The following is a 25,000-nucleotide window of genomic DNA, read 5'->3' as shown; positions in this document are numbered from 1 at the left end:
GAATTTTGTTGAAGGCAGAGCTGAAGTTGATGAAGAGAATTGAAGCGAAGTTGCCAGGTGAGTCCAGATCTTGGGGGAGGGTGTGGAGGAAACATGCCACAGCATCCTCTGTCCCCCATTTGGCCCTGTAGGCAAACTGATATGGGTCCAGTTGTGGACTGACAGCTGGTAGGATGGTGCACAAGATCAGTTTTTCCAGACATTTCATGGCTTGTTGGGGTGAGTGCAATCAGTCAATAGTGGTTGGGTTCAGAGGGGCGGGGTTTCTTGGGTACCAGTATAATGGTAGATGTTTTCCTGAGGTGGAAATTGATGCTGTCCTATAGAATTCACATATGATGGAGTAGAGCAGGGGTGGGCAATCTTCTCCAGAAAGGGCCAGTGTGGGTGAAGGTTTTTGTTCCAACCAAGCAATTGCACACCTGTGTCTCCTAATCAACTTCCTCAGCAAAGACTCTACTGGTTGATTAGTGGGATCAGTTGTGTAACTGCTTGGTTGGAACAAAAACCTGCACCCACACTGGCCCTTTCTGGATAAGATTGCCCACCCTTGGAGGATGGGGGAGAGCTCCATGGTGCAGAGTTTGAGCATCCTAGCCAGGATGCCCTGGTGCCTTGTCTGGTTTGTACCAGCCCAGCTGCTGTCGGACATCCTCCAATGAGAAGAGTGGGTGTGTGGGCTCGTGAGAGAAGCGGGCACTAAGCAGCTGCTCACAGGAAGCAGAGTGGTTGTGGATGTCAAACCATGCATAGAAGGCATGCAGAGTAACAGTTAAATGGTGCCCACGGATTTAAATATGAAAAAAAAATACAATGCTTTTCTGCTTTTATTTGGATGCAATACAGAACATTATGACCACGGTGTGTGAAAATACCTGGTCTAAACAGTGGTTCCCAAACTTTTTCAGTCTGCCCCCTATTTAACAATGAAATTCTCTACCCTCCCAATCCTCAACCAGTGATGTTGTGGCAATATAACCATCACAACCAAATCAACTAACCTTTCGCTTTTATTTTCTCAATAAGCTGCTCGTGCAAGTCATTAAGTCATTAGAAATATTACATTAACGCCTTTAAGTGTTTTCAGACAGTGGGACAGTTATTTCAAAATTCTATGGCGCTTGCCTCATTAAGCTTAGATGTCACCAAATATATGGCAGGTTTTCCGTCTAAGTCCAAGCACCAGAGAAGGGGAGATACACAGGCAGTGCCTCTGTATTTTCCCTTCCCCTGACAGGCGAAAAAAAGGGGTGGTTTGTTGCAAGTCTGAGCACCAGAGAAGGGGAGATACACCTGGCGGAGAGCTGCACTCTTCTGAGTGCATTCTTCTATTTACTTTTTATATTAAATTTAAATGTGGAAGAAGGTTTACTGTCTTAAAGTGTACTTTAATCAAGTTGTATATAAATCCTCTCATAATAAGTACATTAATGTGCAGTATAGTTGTATTTTAATGTATTCATTAAAACATTTATTACTTTTTAATACCAAAAACTGTACAAGTGTAATACCTTTAAGCACACTTTAAATCATTTTACATAAAAGTATAAGTACACTGGAATGCAATATTCTGAAGTGGGCTTTAGGGAATACATGTGAAAATATACCTAATACACTTTTACAAAGCTTTCATTAAATATTCGTGACAGACAGTACCAGTGTTTGTAATACAAATATCTATTTTACCAAGTACAACATACAATGTAAGTATAATATACAATAGTAGTGTGAATTTACTCACTTTGAATTTACTTACTTTTAATTATTTACTTTGAATTTATTGTGATACACTATTAACTACACCTTTTGAATAAAATTAAAGTACATTTTAATCAAGAAGTATTTATTTGCACTAATAAATATGAAGCACGCTAGTATTTGAGTTGCAATTTAATGTATTCATGTTAATACAAAAGTGAATAAAAAGTGCATTAGTTTTAAGAACACTTTAATAATTTTACATCAAAGTATGTTATACATAAGTTAATTGAAATGCAGTATTCCTGAGTGGACTTCATAATAATAATAATACATTAAACTTTTCTAACACTCAAAGTCACTTTACAATAAACGGGGTGAAACAAGACAACAGATAAACATAACACAGACATACAGGGGTGGATGGGAAGGGGGGGCTACGAGAGGGAGAAGCGGCAGCCACACGTGACGCCAGCAGTACTCTCCCACTTAGACAGATACAAAAGGGCAAGAAAAACAAAAAACAACAGCACTGTGGACGTTAATTTTCTGTAGGGGTTTACTCCCGTAGCCTATTCCTCTCCCTAGGTAACCACTAGGCAGTGGCACTATTTAACCCATAGCTGAGGGCTGGTTCGTGGGAATCAGGGAATATCCACACACCGGTGGGCCTGCCTACCGCACATCTAGGAGCCAGACCTCCTCCGAGTCACTTGTAGATCAGCCAGGGTCCAAGGTGTACCCAGTTACAGTGTATCGCCACGAGGAGGCACTACATAGGGCTTGCTGCTGGAGAGGTTATGTACTGGCAGGGAGAGACTTAGCGTGCTTGGCTCTCCTGTTTGCATTTCTGCTAGCCAGCGGTGAAGGTTGAGAGTGAGACGTGACAGCCACAGAACACTACACCAAAACACTAGACGCTTCACAACAACCTGACTTCTTACACAAGAATGTCAGACACACATTATATTGTAGTTGTGCATTTATAGAATACATAACTACAATGATTTTCATATAATTTTACTCAGGCATGTATGTAAGTAACCTGCTAACATCTATTTCAGCATCTGATATATTTACTGCACCATTACACCATATCACCTCTTATTTCGCCTGTATATAGTCAATCTTTATGTATGTATATCTGTTGTGTTGTAGTGTTGTTATTCTATATTAAGTATACTGAGAGAGCCACAAAACCAGTGTCAAATTCCATGTTTGTGCAAACCTACATGGCCAATAAATATGATTCTGATTCTGATAAATGAATGTATACTGTACATCTTAGGTAGTAATTAATAATAATTAATAATGATTTTGATTATACTTTGTTCATACAAGACTCAATTCTACAAACACAATTCTCAAAACTACTCATTTAAATATAAATGTAAAACAAATAAATTTTGATAAGCTATTGAAAAGTAACCGAAATACTTTTACAGACAAGTTTAGATGGAGATGAAAGTCAGAGAAGAGCCCAGCTAGCCAGTAGCAGTAGAATGCAGTGTTGATGGTGGCTTGGAGTCCAGTGATGTTAACAGATGGGACAGGAGAGATGAAGCCAAGGTGCTGCTGAGAAGACAGGGAGAAAGAAAGGGATGAAAGGGTCAGTGATATCTTAGAGAAAACCCACAAGTCACATCATACCCATAATCATGTAGCAGAAATAGACCAGTGACATCATGGCTTACAAAGCATATAATCTTTAAATTACTGTCACTAGGATAATGATCATTTTGCATTGATCAGGCCAACTGTTCTACTTCTGATTCCATCACTATGGAGCCAGAACGTTTACTGATCACCTGACAGCTGTAAGTGTAGGCTTTTGAATTGATTGGTAATTCCAGTTGTAGTGTGAATTTCCAATTATTGTGAAATCAATACATACATGTCCTATATCCTAGCCTTACACAGCGCTGCAACCTTGCCAAAACAGAGTAGCTAACGCTTCATTCCGACAGCCCCCCCCCCCATTCCGGCCCACAGTTGCTGGTTGTGTTTACCTAACATTAACAATGGCCATACAAGTTTACAGTTGTCAGCATCTATTGCTGCTGCTCATGCCTCACATACAAAATCTTTCTGTTCCTGCACTAAGTGAGCTAACGTGAGCTAGCTTGTACACAACTACCACAGCGAACACTAAGTTAGCAAACTGTAGGTAGCGCCAGTAAGTAAGCAAGCACAGTACACTCACCTGGAGATGACAGTGATGAACCCGACCCTGATCACGACCGTTGTGTTAAATAAAGATACACAACTTTGCCTTTCACCTCCTGGTTGAAGCCAGGCTGCTATCCTTCTCCTTGTTGTCTTCTGTTGTACGGATGCCGCTGCTAGGTAGACTTGTTTTAGGCTACGGACACATGCGCGAATGCAGGCGAGGCGAAATTCGTATCTTGTCGTGCTGAATGTGGCGTGAAGTGGGGTCACACTTTGCTATTGGTTGAGGCTGCAGATTCGCCGGTCAAAGTTCGTCAAAGTTGAACTCCACATGAAGCGAAGATGCGAATCCCCCCCCCCAAGCGAATTTACTCGTCTCGAATGGAAGTGAACGGGAGGCGAATATTCGCCAATGTAAGTTTCGCGCATGTGTGACCGTACCCTTAACCTTCTTCCAGTGCACTGTAGTTCCGTCTATGTGAGAAAATGTCTCCACCTGCTGGTGTAGCTTGTAACTGCACTGTACATTTGTGGCTGTGTATGCTGCAGCCTGCCGCCCAGTGACTACTGGAATAGGCTGCAGCATCCCCGCGACCCTGAGAGCAGGCCAAGCGGTTCAGATAATGGATGGATGGATGGAATTTTATCCACAAACAAATAGGAGGGAAGTCACAAATGTCACGTGGTCCACAAACTGACAGGAAGCGACCCGCAAATGTGCAAAACCCATTTCAACTGTACAAATGGATCCATAAATGTGTAAATATCACTTTACATGTATTTGTTGTGGTGAAACTGTTTACATTTGCAAAACATAACATTTTTATGTGACATTAAAATACGTGTTTATAGAGTAAGATATATGTGTTTGCAAATTGTTCTGTATTTTTGTGGATATGACTTAACTTAAAAAAAATCCATGTTTATGGAGAGTGAAATATTTGTGGATCATGGTACACATTTGCGGATTGTTTTCTCTGGGTTACAACTATTAAAGTCCAATAAAAAGTTCCATAATATGTGAGCATTGTTGTTTTTTTTTGGTCACTAGTGCACGGAAGTTGGTAATGGTAATGATGTATGTCTTTGATTTAGTCCAGTATCACATATTTACTGTTTTTGACACATTATTCATGAAGCACAACTGAGTACAACTGCTTTGCATCATGTGAAATTCGCGACAAGATGCCCTGGATGTGTGTACTTTTACTACAAAGGTGTGTATATGTGTGTGCATGGGGGGGTGGGGGGGGACTCAGTCAGGTAGTGGGATGGAGCACCTGCTCATTTGTGTGTGCGTTATCCAGGCATTACACTTTCTATGCTCACAGTTAAAGATATTTAATTAACTCAGGACTTCTAGAGACCTGTGAAAAGTAGAACCAAATCCAAATATTGCCAACAACCACCACTTTTAGGAAATAAAATCAATAATTACAGAGGAAGCAATGGATTTAATTCATGCCATGATATGCTTGATCACCGTGTGCTTTGAATTTACATGTATAGACTCTTTACAATGTGATGGTGTTTTTTTCTGATTACCATCTGTGACTGGAGTCACAGACGTAATCCATGCGTTAATCAATAACTTATCATTCACCCCTCGCTTGTGTGAAAATAAACACTAATTTAAATGACTCTCCACTTCAGTTGAGCAGCATATATATTGTAGGTTTTAGATAAAAAATATTATGCATTTAGACATCTAGTTGACTTCTGTGACTGGACCCGGACAAATAATTTGAAAACAGGACTGTCTGATCAAAAGCCAGTGCCTCAGAAATGTGAAGTGTGTTGGCTGCAGCGCAATGAATAGAAATTTATGTTCCTGCACATAGGATGCTTAGATTCGCTTACATTCATCGTGGATGTACAGGGAACATAACCCAACATACCCTCTGATGTAAGCACTTAGACAAAACACATACAATTGATGCATTATTGGAAAATTTACTGAGGAGGGGTTTCACTAAAACCAACCACCTGGTAGGCCCTCGTAGAATAATGCTTAAGTAAGGAATGATGATGATAACAATGATAATAGTAAGCTTACTCGTTTAGCAGATGCTTTTATCCAAGGTGACAAGTTACATGAGAGGCAGCCTTTAGCAGCTTAATTGAAATGTTAATATCTGGCATCATAGAGTACTATGCAGTAATCCTGTCATTGCCAAGAGTGCAAGTCAAGTCGAGCACGTTTAGTGTAAGTGCGCCTTAGAGCGTCAAGAGGCGGAGAATCAGGGAATCAAAGTACAAAGTAGATTTAGCCTACGTTTTCACAAGTCTGGAAAACAGGCATATTAAGCTGTCAGTACAAACAGAAAAAGAGCGATGCTGTTTAAGTATGTACTATGTGTACAATAATAACAGTAACAGTAGGCCCCAAAACAATTTTATAGCCAAGTATCACCCAAGGCCACATCGGGGTTTGAGGTAGACCTTGAAGATGAAGCTTTTTAGGCCTTTCTTGAGGGAAGTAAATGAGTCAGTACAGCTGATAGAGAGCGGCAGTTTGTTCCACCGTTGTGGGGCCAGATGAGATTCTGGAGTTGGAGCTTGTCATTTTGGTGGAGAGGACAGATTGTAGCGTACCAGAATAGGTCAAGCAGGGGTGTACATGTTAATATGGGTTTGCAGATAAATTGGTGCAGTTCCTTGAACTGTCCAGAATGCCGGCAGCAGGGTTTTGAACTTACTGCGGGTGGCAAAAGGTAACGGATGTTAGGACACAAAGGGATGTGTGCAGTTTAACAACCAAGTGTACAACATCAATAATAGTAATAATAATAATAATGATAATAATAATGACAACATTAATAAAGAATAAACAGTCTTATTTGTTAAATGCGTGGAACAGGTTTGACATAGTGCTTTGCAGGTAGAAGAATAAAAACAGTGTATTAACAACAAAAATGGAAGAGGAGAGGAAAGAAGTAGATAGAAATAGAAGATAAAGGCATCAGCTCACTGCTCTGTGTGATGGGCTTACTGTTGTGACTGCCATGTAAAGTGCCTTACCCCATGCTCTAAGTGGCTCCTATAGTGTGCATGTGTGTGTGTGTCTGTATTTATGAATGTGTGTTTTTATGTGTCTCTCGAGTGCCGATGTGAACGATTGAACAGATCGCTGTTGGACCTTAGAGAACCACTTCAGTAGAAAGACACACACACACACACACACACACACACACACACACACACACACACACACACACACACACACACACACACACACACACACACACTCAGATACACATACAGCGTGCTTACCATCAGCCAGGGGTCTTGGGAGTTTGTGGTGATGTGTAATGACAGGGGGCTCACACTCACAGAGAACTACACACTTACATACAGACACACATACATGGCATATTCCATTTTACACACACACACACACACACACAACCAGCCGTCAGGAGAGATGCAGTAGTGCTTGATGACAAGGCCATGCCCTCTTTTAGGTTATTATGTCTCCTGCCATAATAGATCACATAGGAATATAAAAGCCAGAAAGGACATTTTCACTATGGCAGCCCATTTAAAAGGAGTAGGAACCACATATGTGATTTGGCAGATATTGCCCAAGATATCCAAAACAACAAAAACTAAACATCTCAGTGCCCAAACACTGAACCTGACTGGTGCTCTTTATGACAGCACTGTCCACTCTTCATGTTTCTTTTCGGGAGTCCGTTAGTTCTTTCCAGCCTCTTTTAGTTATCAGGGGACAGCTCTTCTGTCAACATTTTATAAATTCCTCACAAAGCACAATGTTAACAGAGACTGTACTTTGACAAGAAAAGTGGCCCATTTGGAAGACACCCATAAGACAAATATAAGTTACATTATACATAAATGTGCCATTTCCCTAAAATTGCTAAAATGTTAATTTTACTACTGAATTAAAAATGAATTGTCAGTGAGGTTGACTTCCATTGAAACATGACCATAACTCGGAGCACAGTTATTGCAATTATATGTAGAACTAAACTAGAGGAGTGCACTCAGTAGTGTGCAGAGCTCCACCGGGCGCACGTATCTTCCCTTCTCTGGTATTCAAACTTGGTGACAAACCAACCCTTTTTACACCTACTGGGAGAAGGGAAATACACACACACACACACACAAACTGGAAAACCAGTGTTTTCTCTGCCATTATAAGACTTGTTCACAGCGCCCAAGTTGATTGAATGGGAAATATGAGGGGGGGGGGGGGTTTAATATGCAGCGCTCAAGCTAAAAAAATCTACATAATAAAAACATTTTGCCTGTCAGTGTGCAGCCTCCTAGGTGGACCCTTGCTCGAATGCAGCCAAATCTAATATTAAATGACATAGATCAAGCTGTCCTAATATCAAAGCCCTTATTAAAAGACTTCAAATCTGTTTAACTATCATGATATAAAATGAATCAAGGTGAATGGCTGCTCTGCTGATTGACTTTCATTCATAAAACAACAGTGAGAAAACATAGCTCAGCCATGGGAAATGTTTTATTGTAGTTACTGAGAGGATTTCCAGCTGTGACTGTGATTAGTCCTACTCTTGAAATTTGTATTTTTATAGCAGTTTTTTTTTTTAAAGTGAGAGGATGCCTGAGGAGTGGAGAATAAACATACTGGTACCGGTTTTCAAGAATAATGGTGATGTGCAGAACTGTAGCAACTCCAAAGATATAAAGTTGATCAGCCACAACATGGAGATATGGGAAAGAGAAATAGAAGCTATATTAAGAGGAAAGGTGACAATCAGCGAGCAGCAGTATGGTTTCATGCCACAAAAAAGCACTGCATATGTGATGTTTGCTTTCAGAATGTTGATTGAGAAGTATAGAGAAGGCCAGAAGGAGTTACATTGTGTCTTTGTGGATTTAGAGAAAGCATACGACAGAGTGCCGAGAGAGGAGGTGTGGTATTGTATGAGGAAGTCGGGAGTTGCAGAGAAGTATGTAGGAGTGGTGCAGGATATGTATGTGGGAAGTGTGACAATGGTGAGGTGTGCAGTTGGAATGACAGATGGGTTCAAGGTGGAGGTGGGATTACATCAAGGATCGGCTCTGAGCCCTTTCTTGTTTGCAGTGGTGATGGACAGGTTGACGGACAAGATCAGGCAGGAGTCTCCGTGGACAATGATGTTCACGGATGACATTGTGATCTGTAGAGAGTAGGGTGCAGGTTGAGGAGAGCCTGGAGAGGTGGAGGTATGCACGGGAGAGAAGAGGAATGAAAGTCAGTAGGAACAAGATGGAATACCTATGTGTGAATGACAGGGAGGACAGTGGAATGGTGAGGACACAAGGAGTGGAGGTGACGAAGGCATATGAGTTTAAATACTTCGGGTCAACTGTCCAAAGTAACGGAGAGTGCAGAAGAGAGGTGAAGAAGAGAGTGCAGGCAGGCTGAAGTGAGTGGAGAAGAGTGTCAGTAGTGATTTGCGACAGAAGGGTACCGGCAAGAGTTAAAGGGAAGATTTACGAGATGGTTGTGAGACCAGCTATGTTATATGATTTGGAGACAGTGGCACTAATGAAGAGACAGGAGGCGGAGCTGGAGGTGGCATAGTTGAAGATGCTAAGATTTTAATTGGGAGTAACGAAGGAGGATTAGGAAAGATTATATTAGAGGGACAGCTTAGATTGGACGGTTTGGAGACAAAGCAAGAGAGGCAAGATTGAGATGGCTTGGACATGTGTGGAGGAGAGCTGCTGGGTATATTGGAAGAAGGATGCGGAATACAGAGCTGCCAGAGAAGAGGGAAAGAGGAAGGCCAAAGAGGAGGTGTATGGATGTGGTGAGGGAAGACATGCAGGTGGCTGATGTGAAAGAGGAAGATGCAGAGCAAAGGAAGAGATGGAAACGGATGATCCACTGTGGCGACCCCTAACAGGAGCAGCTGAAAGTAGTAGTATAGCAGAGTTTTAACATTGCCGACTGTGGCACTTCTGCATGGCAGCGAGGTGAATAAGTCGAATTATTTTTGGTTCATGCAGTTCTCCTGTGCTGAGATCAGCAGTGGATGATTTGCTGGCTTGTGAAATACGAATGACTTCTCGTTTACTTTCAAGACTTATATCCGAATACATGTTTTGAGTCAACTGTAGATGTGAGTCGCGCATGCGTATGGCAACGGTAAGAAAACATAGCTCAGCCATGGAAAGTGTTTTATTGTTGCTCCTGAGATGATTTCCAGCTGTGATTGTGATTTAATCCTACTCTTCAAATTGAATGTTTATAGTGGAGTTTTAACATTGGAGACTACGGCACTTCTGCACAGTGATATGTTGCGCATACGCACTGTTGACTCAGATTGGGCAGTGACAGAAAGCAGCGTTGGTCAAGTGAGCTAGACGTTGAATGAAGAGAGGAAGTGGCAATAGCAAGAACAAACGTTTTTCGAAGGTTTTGAATCACTACTACCACAACAGATTCCTCATCATACACTCTGAACGCAAAACATTTTAGGCTGATAGGTCCAGCATTTCGCGAAATTAGCCGCGGACAGACAGACACATACACACACACACACACACACACACACACACGTACACACACATGCATGCATGCATTCACCGCGCACGCGACCAAACACATAATCCCCTCCAGGCTACCACCTGGCAGAGATAATGAAAGCAGACAACAAGTAGGAATTAAATTCTCATCCTGTTAAACAACCATTTTTATAGCATAATAAAAACAAACAATACATAAAACCTTGTCTAAACACAAATTTAGCAGCATCACTTCAGTAGCCAAACAAAATTCAAATACAAATCAAAAAATGACAAATGTTCCTTAAATAACACCTTAACATTAATGTTTTGCAGAGCCGTATTTTTCATATTTGACTGACATGGGCTGGCACATCTCATTTGTGCTACAGGCAACACAAGATACACATCATTTGACTCAATGCTGCTTCTGTGCCGGCGTGTGTGTGTTTGGCTTCATGAGCAAGAACTACAAGTTCATCAACAGTCTGGTTAAAGAGCTGTGTTTTCCCTCAAGCTTTGTTTGTAGTTAATTTTGAAACTTTTGTACAAAAAGCTGTAGTGAATAGGCTAAAAACTTGAGAATTAAAAAATATTAGATACAACAATACAGTTTTTCACTCTTGCTTGAGGTGAAAAAGCTGGGATGTAAGTTAAGTTGATCACACTGTAAAAAGTGAGTAAAAAGTTCCCCCGAATGATTTTTACTACAGAGTTATTCCTGTGCACTGAGAGATTGTTTGATAGAAATGCAGCTGGTAGGCTTGAAAAGGTTTAGTCGCTGCTCATGTCTACCGCTTAATTGGACTGTTGTCTTATTTGAATGAGAACCCTGATTGGGTTATTGCATGCATGTAAAAGTAGTCTTTGCCTGCATTTGTGCTGACAAACGCATACTCTGTCTATGCTAGCTCGTTCAAAAACAGTGATGTGCTATTCTTGGTCAAATGAAACACTGAAATAATGCATATTAGTACACATTTATTTTGAACGTGTGAAAGGCATATGGAGGATTCATAACCAGATGTAGTTTGAGCATACCTGTGCCAGGCTATCACTGTCATCAGCCACTAGTAGGGAAAATACCGCTTGCCTTCTCATTGACATTCTTTTCAGATGAAGCAGCGAGTCTCTGCTGCTGCTCAGTGCGTGAAAAGACTTGTCTTGATGTGGGGATGCCCTCCCGATGGCAGCGGGGTAGATGAAGTCTGACACTTATGTCATACTGCGCTTTGGCTCTGTGTTCTTTCACAGGTAAATTGTGCCTGTACTGCAGTGATGATTTCGTTACCTTTACTTTCTCTCCATTTGTGTTACTCTTGTGCTGTAGTTAAGTGCCGCTTTTTCTCTCTCTCCAATATCTGTTATTTCCTTATCTCTCTCTTTAGGTCTATCTCTAACCGCCTTCCTCTTTTTCTCTATATATCTTTAAGTGCCTCTTTTACCCTCTTCTTATTGTGCAGCTATTGTAGGTTTTTTTGTGTCCACCACTCACCGTTTTCTCCTCTCCCTCTTTCTTTTTCTCTTTCTCTCTCTGGGTTGAAGACCCTGGTAAGAGCGTGATGAGCGCGCGCTTCCGCTTGCCTGCTGGCAGATCCTACAATGTCCGGGCGACGGAGCTGGAGCGAGACAGGCAGCACACACAGGTGGTGTGCAACATACTGCTGCTGGACAACACCGTCCAGGCCTTCAAAGTCAGCGTGAGTATCCATCTATCTCTGTATCTGCCTATCCATCTGTCCGTCTGTATATCTGTCTGTTCATCTGTTATATTTTATGTCTTTTACTGTCTGTGTCTCTTGTCCATCTGTCTTTTCGTGCGTCTTTTTTACCGTCTGTGTGTGTTTGTGAGTATGTGTGCCTGTTCACGTGTTTATCCGCCCCTCTGTCCACTTTTTATCATCCTTTTGCCCATAGGTTAAAAACCAGAATAGGCAGCTGGTATGGTTATATTTTGTGGCACTGTATTCATGCAGATTTCAACACGTGTTTCCCTGCTGATGCTGGACCGCGATATTCTCCAAGGATGTATGGCTGGCTGGGTGTGGTTTGAGTATTGGTTTGGAGGCAGGTGTAATCAGGTGTGACCCATCTCATCATACAGGCATGCCTGTGTCTAATTCCTCTCTGTGTGTATGAGCAGGCTGGGTGGGAAGACCATGGAAACTACGGCAGTCTAGACTGTGTCAATCGATCGATAATTGTATAAAGCGAAGCATTGAAGTTTTGATCGGTTGACCCCTGACTGGAAGTGACGCGAAAGGGATTAAGTTTAGATTAAGTGTACTAGGCTCTCTAAGGTTTTAAGCTAGAATCCTAAAGATTTACATTAAAACAAATGTATTTTATGTAACTCAGTTGATGTCATATGTAAGATTATGTATTCCTAAACCATGAATATTCAAATCATGATGCTTTGATAGTTGCTCTTTTTAATGGTTGTTGTTGGGTGGGATTTTCTTTAGAGATATGAAACACCATTGTGGCCAGATAAGGAAGAATAAATGGAGCGGTGGCTCTGAGGAGGAAACAGTGTTGTTGTGTCTTGTAAGCAGATATAACAGAAGAAGCTCCTAAAATAGCTTTGCCATCAGATAGTACAATATCAGTGGATACAACTTTGCTTTAACTATGTTTTTGGATGGACCCGCCGGGGCAGCCCTACAACAACGGATGTCCATGAGCGACCATGTTAGACTGGCTGAGAGAACACGTTACACAATTGAGCTGCTGGATCTGGTGATCAACGACATCACTGAAGTTACATGATTGGTCGGCTGACCAACAATGTCACCAGTAAACATGGAAGTGCGAGTTTCCCTATTGGCCATTGCTCTTTCAAAATGAATCTGTGGAGCGGTTCCAGCTCATTCAACATTTATCACACGCTAATGAACGGCATTTATTGCTGCTTGTGGATACCAGTGAAACGCTAAGAAGGGCATATTTTGCTGCTCTTTCCACATCTGGTTAGGCACCATAACAGTCCAGCATAAAGCAGAGTAGGAGAGAAAACAGCTCTCCATGTGCTGAGAGTCATTAGGCAGAGCACACAGTTAAAGCACCCCAAATAACGATCACTCTGACAAAACACTCGATACAGAGTGAGTCTTAGAGAAACGACAGACATCTGCAGATAGAAACAGATGAAAGAGGAGGGGGGAGTTAACAAATAATTAAAATGGTTATGACTACAATTAGTTCACTTTCAAATCATTCATTCATTCATTCCTTATCCAAATCGCTTATCCTTACTCAGGGTCCTTCAAATGAAGGAGTGTAAATTATTGTTCTTGCAACTGCATTTATAAACCTTTTCTTTTACTCAAACATAGCTTAACCATGTCATGCCATGTGATATGCTACTTCAGTACTTTTTTGTTTGTTTGACATTCCCCCTTTATTTGATGGTTATAGCAGAGAGAGACAGGAAGGGCGCTCTCTACTATATATGTGTGTGTGTGTGTGTGTGTGTGTGTGTGTGTGTGTGTGTGTGTGTGTGTGTGTGTGTGTGTCACCTTAAATGCAGCAAAGGGCCCGGGTTTGATTTGAACTCAGGCTGCTGCGGTAAGGACTTGATACGTGGTACGCGCTCTACCAGGTGAGCTGTTGGGGTGCCCCTTCAGTACACTTTAACAACACATATTACTGGGACCACTTTAGAAAATTGCAGATGAACATTTAATATCCAGGAATCCACATTGTAGACACTACCACTGGCTATCCCTGTAACAAATTGGCCACAATTTCAAACACTGACCATACACTGTTCAGTCATATACTAGGTTTTGAACCAGTCTTGTTTTCTTTTACAGTGAACAATGCATTCGCATAACCACTGGTGACTGTTTCCTTTCAAATGGATCTCTGGGATTTGCAGTTCTCAAACACCAGTGCAATTACCAAGTATTACCATAGGTGTCAGTAACGTAAACAAAAACAAAGACCCTCAGGGTTGCAGCTTTAAGTTCACTTTATTAAATCTTACACAGTGCATCTGTAAGCTTCCCTCGATGGGTCTTTCCAATAGAGTGCCTAACCTCATCACACGGTGCGGCTCTAGGCTGCCCTTGAAATCTAACCCCAGAGGGAACCCTTAAGGTGTGTTCAGATATGAAGCAACTCGGGCAACTTGTTGCCATACTTGATTTATTTTTTATGTGAGCGAGCAAAGCAGGAGACGAGGCAATTCAGGATCACGAGCACTGTGGCGACCCGTAAAATGTTGAGAAATGCTGAACTTTTGGGCAATATGGGCACAGAATCACCTGGCAATAGCCAATCAGATTCAAGAGTTTCACTTCTTCCCGCCATGCCGAAATAACAAACCAAATTTTCATTCTCACTGCTCAGTTCCTGCTAAAACAAAAAAAGTGGATGGTCAACTCACCATTGCGGTCTGTAGATCCCCGGTTTCATAGCATGTTCAGCTATCAAGAAAGAGGTGACTTGAGGTGAATATCAAGAAAGAGGCGACTTACATAAAAATTGGGGATGTGCATATTTAGCTACTAGCTAAAATGTAAGCATAAACAGATCAACTTGGAGGAGATAAAAAAAAGAGAGGGGGATACGTCCACAATGCCAGCAGCTCAGTGATTTATCACTTTTTGCCTGAATAAAGTTTTACAGGTGTACACGTCTGTACAACGTCAGATTTTATTTAATCCTTGAATGGAAATTATCTTTTCACCGTTATCCCCTTTTACAAAGAGGTCAGAGATCGGGGTGGGTTACTGATCGACAACCCAGGGGCGTTTTATGGATTCAGTGTCTTTCTCCAGGACATTTTAGCTGGGGCAATGATTGCTTCGATGAGGAGCTTGAACCTGGTCACGGTGGTAGAGGGATGGTCTCGAGTGCTCATGGAAAGAGCACACTTAGTCGCTTTCAACGTCATATGTTTGGACTTGCACACAGCTGTCCACTGTAGAATCGCAGCCATTCTACTTGCTGTATTAAAGTAGTCAGTGTTTTTGGTAATTTCTGGTGTTATGATATTTGTTGCCCCCCCCTCTCTTTTTTTTCCCCCCAATTATACTTGGCCAGTTACCCCACTCTTCCAAGCCATCCTAGTCACTGCTCCACCCCCTCTGCTGATCCAGGGAGGGCTGTAGACTACCACATGCCTCCTCCGATGCATGTGGAGTTGCCAGCCGCTTCTTTTCAACCGACAGTGAGGAGTTTCACCAGGGGGATGGAGCACATGGGAGGATCATGCTATTCTCCGCTGTTCCCCCTCCCCCCTGAACAAGCGCCCCGACTGACCAGAGGAGGCACTAGGGCAGCGACCAGGACACATACCCACATCTGGCATCCCACCTGCAGACACGGCCAATTGTGTCTGTAGGTACGCATGACCAAGCCGGAGATAACACGGGGATTTGAACCAGCGATCCCCGTGTTGGTAGGCAACGGAATAGACCACTATGCCGCCTGGACTATTTGTTGCCTTTGAAGAGAAAGTACAGCCTCACCTGTCACGCAGTGACTCTGTGGTCTGACAGAAAAAGCACCAATGAAGGATGTCAGTGATCCCCCTCCCCTTTTTTTTCTCTCTCTCTCTCTTTCCATCTTTCTGTCATTAATTGTGTGTGTTCAGAGCTGTATGACAGTGTGATTTTGGAACTTCCCTTTGTGACCCTGAAAGAACATCTTTGTTAGTAACATCCCCTCTGACACATCACACATCCTGTGTGCGTGGGTGTTTGTGTGTGTGCGTGTGCGTGCATGCGCGCCTTTATTGGCGTGCACAGACATGTACGTGTCCATATGTGTATATGTAACTGAATACAGGCATAATGGTGTTTTCTGGGTATGTTATTAGTGTGTGCACTGTATATGCGTGTTTGTGTGCATGCGTGCACAATCCCTCACATTGAAATGCTTGACATTCCTGAGCTGATACGAAAACGTACAACTCAGTCAAGTACATACAAGCACAGTGGCAGGCGTCGAGTCAGTCTCGCCGCACACACAACATTTCAATTCCATTTCATTTCCATTTTTAAAGGGACCGTGTACAAAAAGAGAAAATTAATCACAAAAGAGAGAAAAGATGCGTTATCCCCAGATTTAGCTAGTAGCTATTTTCCATCTACAGTCCTTGGGCAGGTAAACACATGAAAACAATATAGAATGCAATCTTTTTGGCTTGTACAGTTAAAATCGCACAACCAACCAAAACAAAAACACAGCACTCTCATCTCCACTCACACCGCCCAGCCCCAGCCCCAAACCCCCAGCATCATGTTCACAGGCTCACACGGGATCACATATACATGTATACCTGGCCTTGTTTTTTTCTTTCATTTGAAAAAGTGATGTCTGTGGTGCAGTGTATCAGAAAATGGTCAGGGAGAAATAGAGTGAGGGGGTTGGTATACCAGCAGCCACCACATCGCTCTTGTGTGTGTGTGTGTGTGTGTGTGTGTGTGTGTGACCTATACCACTATGAGGTATGTCATCTGTTGTGTTTCTCTCTGTCTCTGTCTGTCTCTCTCACTCACTCACTCACACACACACACACACACACACACACAGTCCTGCTATGAAGTGTAGTACAAGAAATAGATGAGATGAACATCCACACGTGTGTGTGTGTGTGTGTGTGTGTGTGTGTGTGTGTGTGTGTGTGTGTGTGTGTGTGTGTGTGTGTGTGTGTGTGTGTGAGCGAGAGAGACAGAGACAGAGACATAGACAGAGAGTGACACAAGCCCTTCTGTTGTTAACATTCAGACACTTACTGAGTCCTGGTGCTCTCCTCAAGAGTTGTTCAGCAGTGATGCTAGATCTCAGTTGCCAGGCCAGTGGGGAGTTTTGCGGCAGACAGTTTTGTTTCTTTCTTGTGTTTTTTTTTTCATCCTCATCACTTTAGCATCATAACTCTGATGGCAGGTATGGCAGTGATTTTTCTCTTGGCAGAATGTACACCTGCGTTGATAGCAAGATTCAAGCCCCGCGGTCCTCGGACTGTAGATCTGCCTATGATAACAAAGCTGTCCTGCCACCTGCGATGGACTGTCGCAAACATTCAGCAGGAACTAAAAAAAAAAGAAGAAAAAATCGTACTGAATTGACAAAGTTAAAAACAAATAAAATGATAAAGCCCACAATCCCCATTAAGAAGGATTGGTTATTACAAGTCGGTAAGCACAGAATTATCTGCTATTTAGCCACAACAACAGCAGAGTAAATACATGGCAGAGATGAAGTGCATGTTTCTGCTCTCCAGTTGAAATGACTGCCTGACATGACTGACCAAAATTACAAGAATTTGGGAAATTGGTTCCCTTATCAGCAAATTATACAATGTATTGGAGGTTAGTTCCTGTACTGACTTAACCTTTGAGTAGATACAATTTTTTGCTTCTGCCTGCCCTCTGGGGTTGGGCAGTCATTTCTATTTTCATATTGTCCAATCATGGCTACTTGAGATTGCCAGGGGGCGGCGGCAGTAGGAGGGGGTGGGGGAGTTACGCCACACCACGCCAGTGAAATGCCAGCATGGATGACTTCGGCTCAGTGTCAAAGAACGTGGCAGTAGTAGTAGTAGTAGTAGTAGCAGCAGCAATCGGCACAAGCCTGCTGCCCTCTTTACACTTCACATTTGCATCCTTTTTTGACCTTACGGTCTCCCTGCCCAGCCCCACCACCACTGACTTGCCATCAGTTTATTCTTAAAATTTTACAATAGATCGATCATTAACTTCCATATTAGATATTTACTTTTAGAGAATATTGGTTAATCTTCAGTATTGAAGCATTTGATTTCATTCAAAATTCCCTCTATCATTGTAAAACAGACAACATGTTGACAGGATTCCGGATGTGCAATAAATACATTTTATTCTTGTAATCATCCAGAAGTAAAACTGAGACCAGTAATTGTAATAACTTTAAGGCTTTATCTGTCTAAATTATTCAGATAATCACTTCAGCCATGATGTGGAGTGGCTGGAGCCTTCCTCTAAATGAACCACTCTCTCACTCACTCTCTCTCTCTCTCTCTCTCTCTCTCTCTCTCTCTCTCTCTCTCTCTCTCTCTCTGTCTCTGTCTCTGTCTCTGTCTCTGTCTCTGTCTCTGTCTCTCTCTCTCGCTCTCGCTCTCTCTCTCTCTCTCATTCTCACCATCTTTTTTTTCTGTCGTTCTCTCCCACTCACCACCTGTCTCTCTCTCACCCTTCATCCCCTCCATCCCTCCTGGTTTTCTGTTGCTATTTCTTTCTCCCTCATTCCCTGCCCCTCGCCTGCCCCCCTCCATGTGTGTCTTTGGATGAATGAATGAGTCAGTCTCAGTCAGTCCCGCTGGTCATTGATCAGCCCTGGGCAGCAGCAGTCACTTCCTGGGAAAACAAGACATCCTCGGAGCAACAAGCCTGCTATTGATCCCTTCCCTGCCCCTGCTGGCTGGCCTTGAACTTAAAAGGGAGGGGGGAATCCAGGAGGAGGATTCATTAATTGTCATGGGAACGAATGGGTTGGGGGCATGTGTGGGTATGGGTGTGCACTGTAATGGTGCTGAGGGACTAAAATGAAGGACACCAGTGGTCCTTCATTTTAGTGGTCGATCCATGCGTAAATAGAATAAACGGAACCCAAAATACACAAGTACTAGCTCAGTACTCAATATTTCCTTCACACACACATTTAAAAGTTTGTGAATGATTCCTTCCTTTCAGAGGGACACAACAATTCACTGTTGTGACTTCAGCACACACACACACACACACACACACACACACACACACACACACTCCAGTGTCAAAAATCTCTAGGCCTCTCTCCCTGCCCGTTAAAACACACACACATACACACAAACTTAAACCTCTGCTCACACACTAAATCACAGTTGACCACACACACTGACACTATTGACACACCAAAATGTGCATGCATTTGTGCCTTTTAACATACACACACGCATATTTTTATTTGATTTAACTTTATTTCAAACATGTAAAAACACAACAAAACAACTAAAAACAAAACAAAAATAATAAAATGAAATTAACAATGAAAATATACAGCAAACTCAATAAACAAATTCTCAAACAACACAAATTAAATATTACATGTTCAAAAAGGAGTAGGAAGAAGTATACACTTATTTATCCCTACCCCTTCTCCACTACTCATCAATTAACTCATAATCTTTATCTTATATACAATTTATAAACAATTGTCCCAATTTATGTACAACCCAGATATTACCCAGTGTCAATAATATAAAACTTAAACCGTTATCACAACCCTTCCTCATCCCTATACGTCTTGAAAAATGTTTGAACATCTTTCTGAAGTAACTAATGTTTGGACTTTGCTTGAGTTCCACATCCAGACTCTTCCACAAAATCACCCCATAGACCAAAATACACATACTCTTGTACCAACACGGAGTTTCTTTAAATTAAACTTTCCTCTCAAATTGTAACCCCCCCCCCCCCCCCCGTCGAAGAACATTTTTTACCCGGTAGTAAAACATTTCTTGCTTTATACATTATTTGTGCTGTGTTAAATTCTACGAGACCCATGAACTTCAAGCATGTGACTTTACAAACAGCATGTTAGTGTGTTCGTGAAATCCTGCATTGTTAATTAACATTATGACCCCTTTTTGCAGTATGCATAATGGAGGTAGGTGGCTTTTGTAGGTGTTACTCCATACCTCCACACAGTAGTTCAGATATGGCAATACCAGTGAACAATTCAGTGTACAGTGCTTTATGGTCCAGATGAGCCTTGTTTTTCCCAGGTCTGCAATGTTCCTTGCCAGCTATGCCTGCACATTTTTTTTTTTTTTTGAAAACTTTATTTTCCAATTTTCAAGTTTTTTGGAACAGGTATACAAAGCACACGAACAACAGCAACAACAACAACAACAAAAATAAACATGTAGGAATCCCCCCTCCCCCCCAAGGCTCAAAAAAGAAAAAAAAAGGACTATGCAGGGATTTCTTATTCCAATTCAACATTATAACCATATTTTTGAAGACGATATAAAGTTGTACACATATATCTATAAGTATTTTCGTTACAACCAGGTAAATAAAAAGTACATTCAATAAAAGGGAAAACCTTCAATAAAGTCTATGAAAGGACTCCAGGTCAAAGTAAAGTTTTTGCGGGTTTTACATATTTTATATCGGAGCTTTTCTAAAGGTAGAAAGGACAGCACCTCCCTCAACTACTGCAAAAATGATGGCGCTTTATTCGACTTCCAGTTAAATAGGATAAGTCTGCGTGCTAGTAATGAGGCAAATGCTAGAGCATTTGCCTGCAAAGTTGTGACCTTACAGTTAGGGGGTGGTATGCCAACGATGGCTGTGTGAAAATCAGGGTTTATGGTCTGTTTACAGATATGTGAGAATACATTAAATATCTGTCCCCAATAACTGTTGAGGGAGGGGCATGCCCAGAACATGTGTCCCACCGAGGCTGGACTATGGCTGCACCTCGGACAGCCAGGGTCTGTGGTGGGAAAGATTCTGGCAAGCTTGTCCCCCGAGTAGTGAAGACGGTGAAGCACCTTAAACTGAATTAACCCATGTCGTATACACAATGAGGACGTATGAATACGAGTTAAGCTGTCCCGCCATGCCTCTTCAGAAAGCTCTACACCTAAATCTCTCCCATGCAGTTTTTGTTTTGTCCCAGGGTATCTGTTTCAATCCCTGTATCAGTGTGTAAATTATAGAGACCCGTTTTTTCCCAAAGGGATCCTTCTCTAGAATAACATCTAATTGGCTCCTGGGTGGCAGATACGGAAATGAGGGAAACACTTTCTTGGCAAAACTACGGATTTGAAGGTATCTAAAAAAATGGGATCTGGGTATGTTATGGTCTTTGGTAAGTGTTTCAAATGAGGCGAATGTTCCATCTTTAAATAGATCACAGAAAAACACCAGTCCATTTCTATGCCAAAGTTGAAATGGCTCGCACATATTTTATATGAGGTTTGCGGCAGATTTTGTGGTCTATTGTCACACCTAGAAATGTATTTTCATATAGTCTTTCTATGTTGGCATTGTCTATCATCATTTGTACTTGAGGGTTTATTTTACAGTTTCCAAACAACCTAAATTTTGTTTTGTTTTGTTCAAATTTAATGATATTTTGTTTATGCCAAAGCACCTTTTTAATTTTTTCATTTCTGTTATGATCACTTCCAAAAGCTACTGTAAATTCTCCCCAAAACAGAAAATATTGGTGTCATCTGCAAATAGAACAAATTTCAACATTTTTGATGCTTTGCATATGTCATTTACGTACAGAATAAACAATTCCAGGGTGGCATGGTGCCGCAGTGGTTAGCGTGGTCGCCTCACAGCAAGAAGGTCCTGGGTTCGAGCCCCTGGGGTAGTCCAACCTTGGGGGGTCATCCCGGGTCGTCCTCTGTGTGGAGTTTGCATGTTCTCCCTGTGTCTGCGTGGGTTTCTTCCGGGGGCTCCGGTTTCCTCCCACAGTCCAAAGACATGTAGGTCAGGTGAATCGGCCGTACTAAATTGCCCCTTGGTATGAATGTGTGTGTGTGTGTGTGTGTGTGTGTGTGTGTGTGTGTGTGTGTGTGTGTGTGGGCCCTGTGTGATGGCCTGGCGGTCTTTCCAGGGTGTCTCCCCACCTGCCGCCCAGTGACTGCTGGGATAGGCTCCAGCATCCCCGCGACCCTGAGAGCAGGATAAGCACGTCGGATAACGAATAGATGGATAAACAATTCCGGGCCTAATACTGAGGGACTCCACAATTAATATCCATGCCTGTTGATCTGTGCTCACCAATCTTCACAAATTGTTGCTTGTTTCTTAAATAGCTTCTCAACCAATTCATCACAACTCCTCTGATACCATACCTTTCCAATTTGTCAAGTAATATATTGTGATCAGTGGTATCAAAAGCTATTTTTACATCTATAAATATTCCTACTGCATAATTTTTTGTCTCTGCAGTCAGTAAGTTCTTCAATTAATTCAGTTAGCACTATTGATGTTGATCCATTTGTTCTGAATCCATTCTGGCTATCAGTCAGCAATTTGTGCTTCTCAATGAATTTGTCTAGTCTGTCTGTAAAGAGTTTTTCCAACAGCTTGGGGAATTGGGAAGTGGTGTCTATCCCCAGTTTTATATAATGGTATAAATTTTGCAATTTTCATTTTGCTTGGAAATTCCCCAGTTTTAAATGACAAGTTACAGATGTGAGTTAGTGGTTTTGCAATACCATCGATGACTTTTTTGACTATTATCATATCAGTTTCATTCCAGTCAGTATAAGTTATGTTCTTAAATTTGCTTACAATATCCACGATTTCCTTTTCTTCTACTGCTCAAAGAAAAACTGAACTCAGATTTTTAGCACTATAGTCATTATCATTCCCCTCTTTGGTTGTTTCCAGGTTATTGATTTTTTTTCCCAGCAAATTTTGGTCCCACACTTACAAAGAATTTATTGAAACCACTAACCACATCATCCATGTTATCTGTATAATGGCAGAGAGGTTCATTACAGGTGTTACGTATCCTTTTCAGACACACCTGAAAGGTCTTGCAAAAATGTTGAGGTAAAAAGAAGAAGCAAGTATCAGCTATACTAGCTGATATACAGTATGTCAGCCATGCCTCAGAGCTTGACTAGCAGAAGTTGACAAAGGCTCTCATAAGGTCTGTTTGTAGTAGCGCCGTCACCCTGGTCTTTTCTCCAACGGGGAGAGGAAACCTCGTAGCCAAAATGGGAGCAGAGATGCAGACGAGTGGTCGACTGGGTTTTGGCAATACTATATCATTCTGATTTCATTCTAATTATGCGTGTGGGAGTTGGGCTTACTATTTGTGTGAAAACAATATGGAGAATATTTTAGCAGTTTTGTGTGTGTGTGTGTGTGTGTGTGTGTGTGTGTGTGTGTGTGTGTGTGTGTGTGTGTGTGTGTGTGTGTGTGTGTGTGTGTGTGTGTGTGTTGCGGGATGGGTGTGGCTGTGGTAGCATTTATGCTTGCTTCGCTCTTTCTCCATCCAGAAATAGAGAGGTGCTGCTATGTGGAGAGGGGGTGTGAGGGTTTCATATTGGGTGTGTGTGGCATATGTGTGTATGAGTTTTGTGTAATTTCCTTCACATAAATGCACATGTGACAGAGAACACTGTGTGTGGTTTGTTGGGTCGGGGGGGGGGGGGATTGAAGCACTTTAGATATGCATGTGATGAGATGGATCACATCATAGTGCCCATTTTGCAATTATTAATATTTGTGTATGCAATTATGCATTATAATTATGCAAAAAAAAAAGCCATGTCATGCTGTGTAAGATGTTTACCTGAGTTTTTGTTTATTGGTGCTTTTTTGTGTGTGGTGGTGGAGAGAGTGAAATAAGTTCTCTGCTTGTTGGTGTTTATAACTGGACAAGCTGCCCAACCTTTCTGAATTAGAGGACACACACGAACAATCACAATTTTATTTTGTACGAAGTAAAGGAAGGAAAAATAATTAAATTGAAAATGAGAAAAAGCATACAAATTATAATAATAGTAAAAAAAACACATGGTTTTAATTGCATATTTTACATGGCTTATTACCCTGTCCAAGGCCACAACTCCATACATTAAATTGTACAACCCAGTTTTATGGTTTTTCTCTCCTTATAAAAGTCATTGTCTTATTCTGTGGGTTGTTCTGTTAGCCTACGTTAGAGTGTACTTAAGACATGCTGTGTGTAAGCTCTTTTATCAGAGCATCTCTCTCTCTTTCTCTGCTGCTCTCCTTTTCTTTCTGTCTCGATGGCCCTCTGTTCATGTCTCGCTGTTCATGTCTCTCTCTGTTCATGTCTCTGTTCTTGTCTCTCATACACAGACAGTCTATCTCTCTCACTGGTGCTTGTAGATTGATGAACATCAACACAAAGAATGCCTGTTTGACCCTGCCGGGTTGCCAGTCATTCCTTCTCTCTCTCTCTCTCTCTCTCTCTCTCTCTCTCTCTCTCTCTCTCTCTCTCTCTCTCTCTCTCTCTCTTCTTTTTTCTTTAGTATCGTATGCTTTATTTGCATCAATATTTGTGGATTCTCTATCTCCCTCCCTCTCTATCTAAAACTTTCTCCATCTCTTTCTGTCTCTTTATCCCACTCTTTCTATTTTAAACTAAATATCTCTCCCTCGTTTAGTCTCTGAATTGCTCATGCTCTCTCTTTGTTTGTGTGAAAAGTGTGTTTGTTAAGGCACGGTCTTGTTTCTATTTCAATAATGTATGGCTGTTTGCTCCTGCAGTGGCAGCATTTGCACATTTGGCTCAGATGCTTTTAGACTACCGGAGGAGCCTAGTGCACCCCAAACACACACTCAAGCACGCACACACACACACACACACACACACGCGCACACACACACATATGCATGCATGCATGCATGCATGCATGCATGCATACATACTCAGTGGCGACAAGTTTCATGAGAGCATCAGAGGGCTCCCACATTCAGCCTGAAGAGCCACTTCATACAAAAAAGAGGATGCAGTAAAGCGCAGGCGCACACACACACACACACACACACACACACACACACACACACACACACACACACACACACACACACACACACACACACACACACACACACAGAGTCTCAGACATATCCAAGAATAGCCCTACATAAGGAAACATCATATT

General features: G+C 41.9%; 1 protein-coding gene across 1 annotated transcript in view; it reads left to right on the top strand.

Annotated features, from left to right (window-relative positions):
- The window catches only part of ptpn4a (protein tyrosine phosphatase non-receptor type 4a), a 164,506-nt gene that overhangs the window by 57,602 nt on the left and 81,904 nt on the right, over positions 1 to 25,000 (top strand). Inside the window, exon 2 of the mRNA XM_056288905.1 lies at positions 11,902 to 12,056. Within this exon, the coding sequence (XP_056144880.1) occupies positions 11,919 to 12,056 (138 nt within the window). The 5' untranslated portion in view covers positions 11,902 to 11,918. The remainder of the gene's footprint in view (positions 1 to 11,901; positions 12,057 to 25,000) is intronic.

This window comes from Lampris incognitus, chromosome 11 (assembly GCF_029633865.1).
Source record: "Lampris incognitus isolate fLamInc1 chromosome 11, fLamInc1.hap2, whole genome shotgun sequence".
NCBI classification, from domain to species: Eukaryota; Metazoa; Chordata; class Actinopteri; order Lampriformes; family Lampridae; genus Lampris; species Lampris incognitus.
Note: the sequence above shows the minus strand (reverse complement) of the source record. Positions and strands in the feature narration are given on the sequence as shown.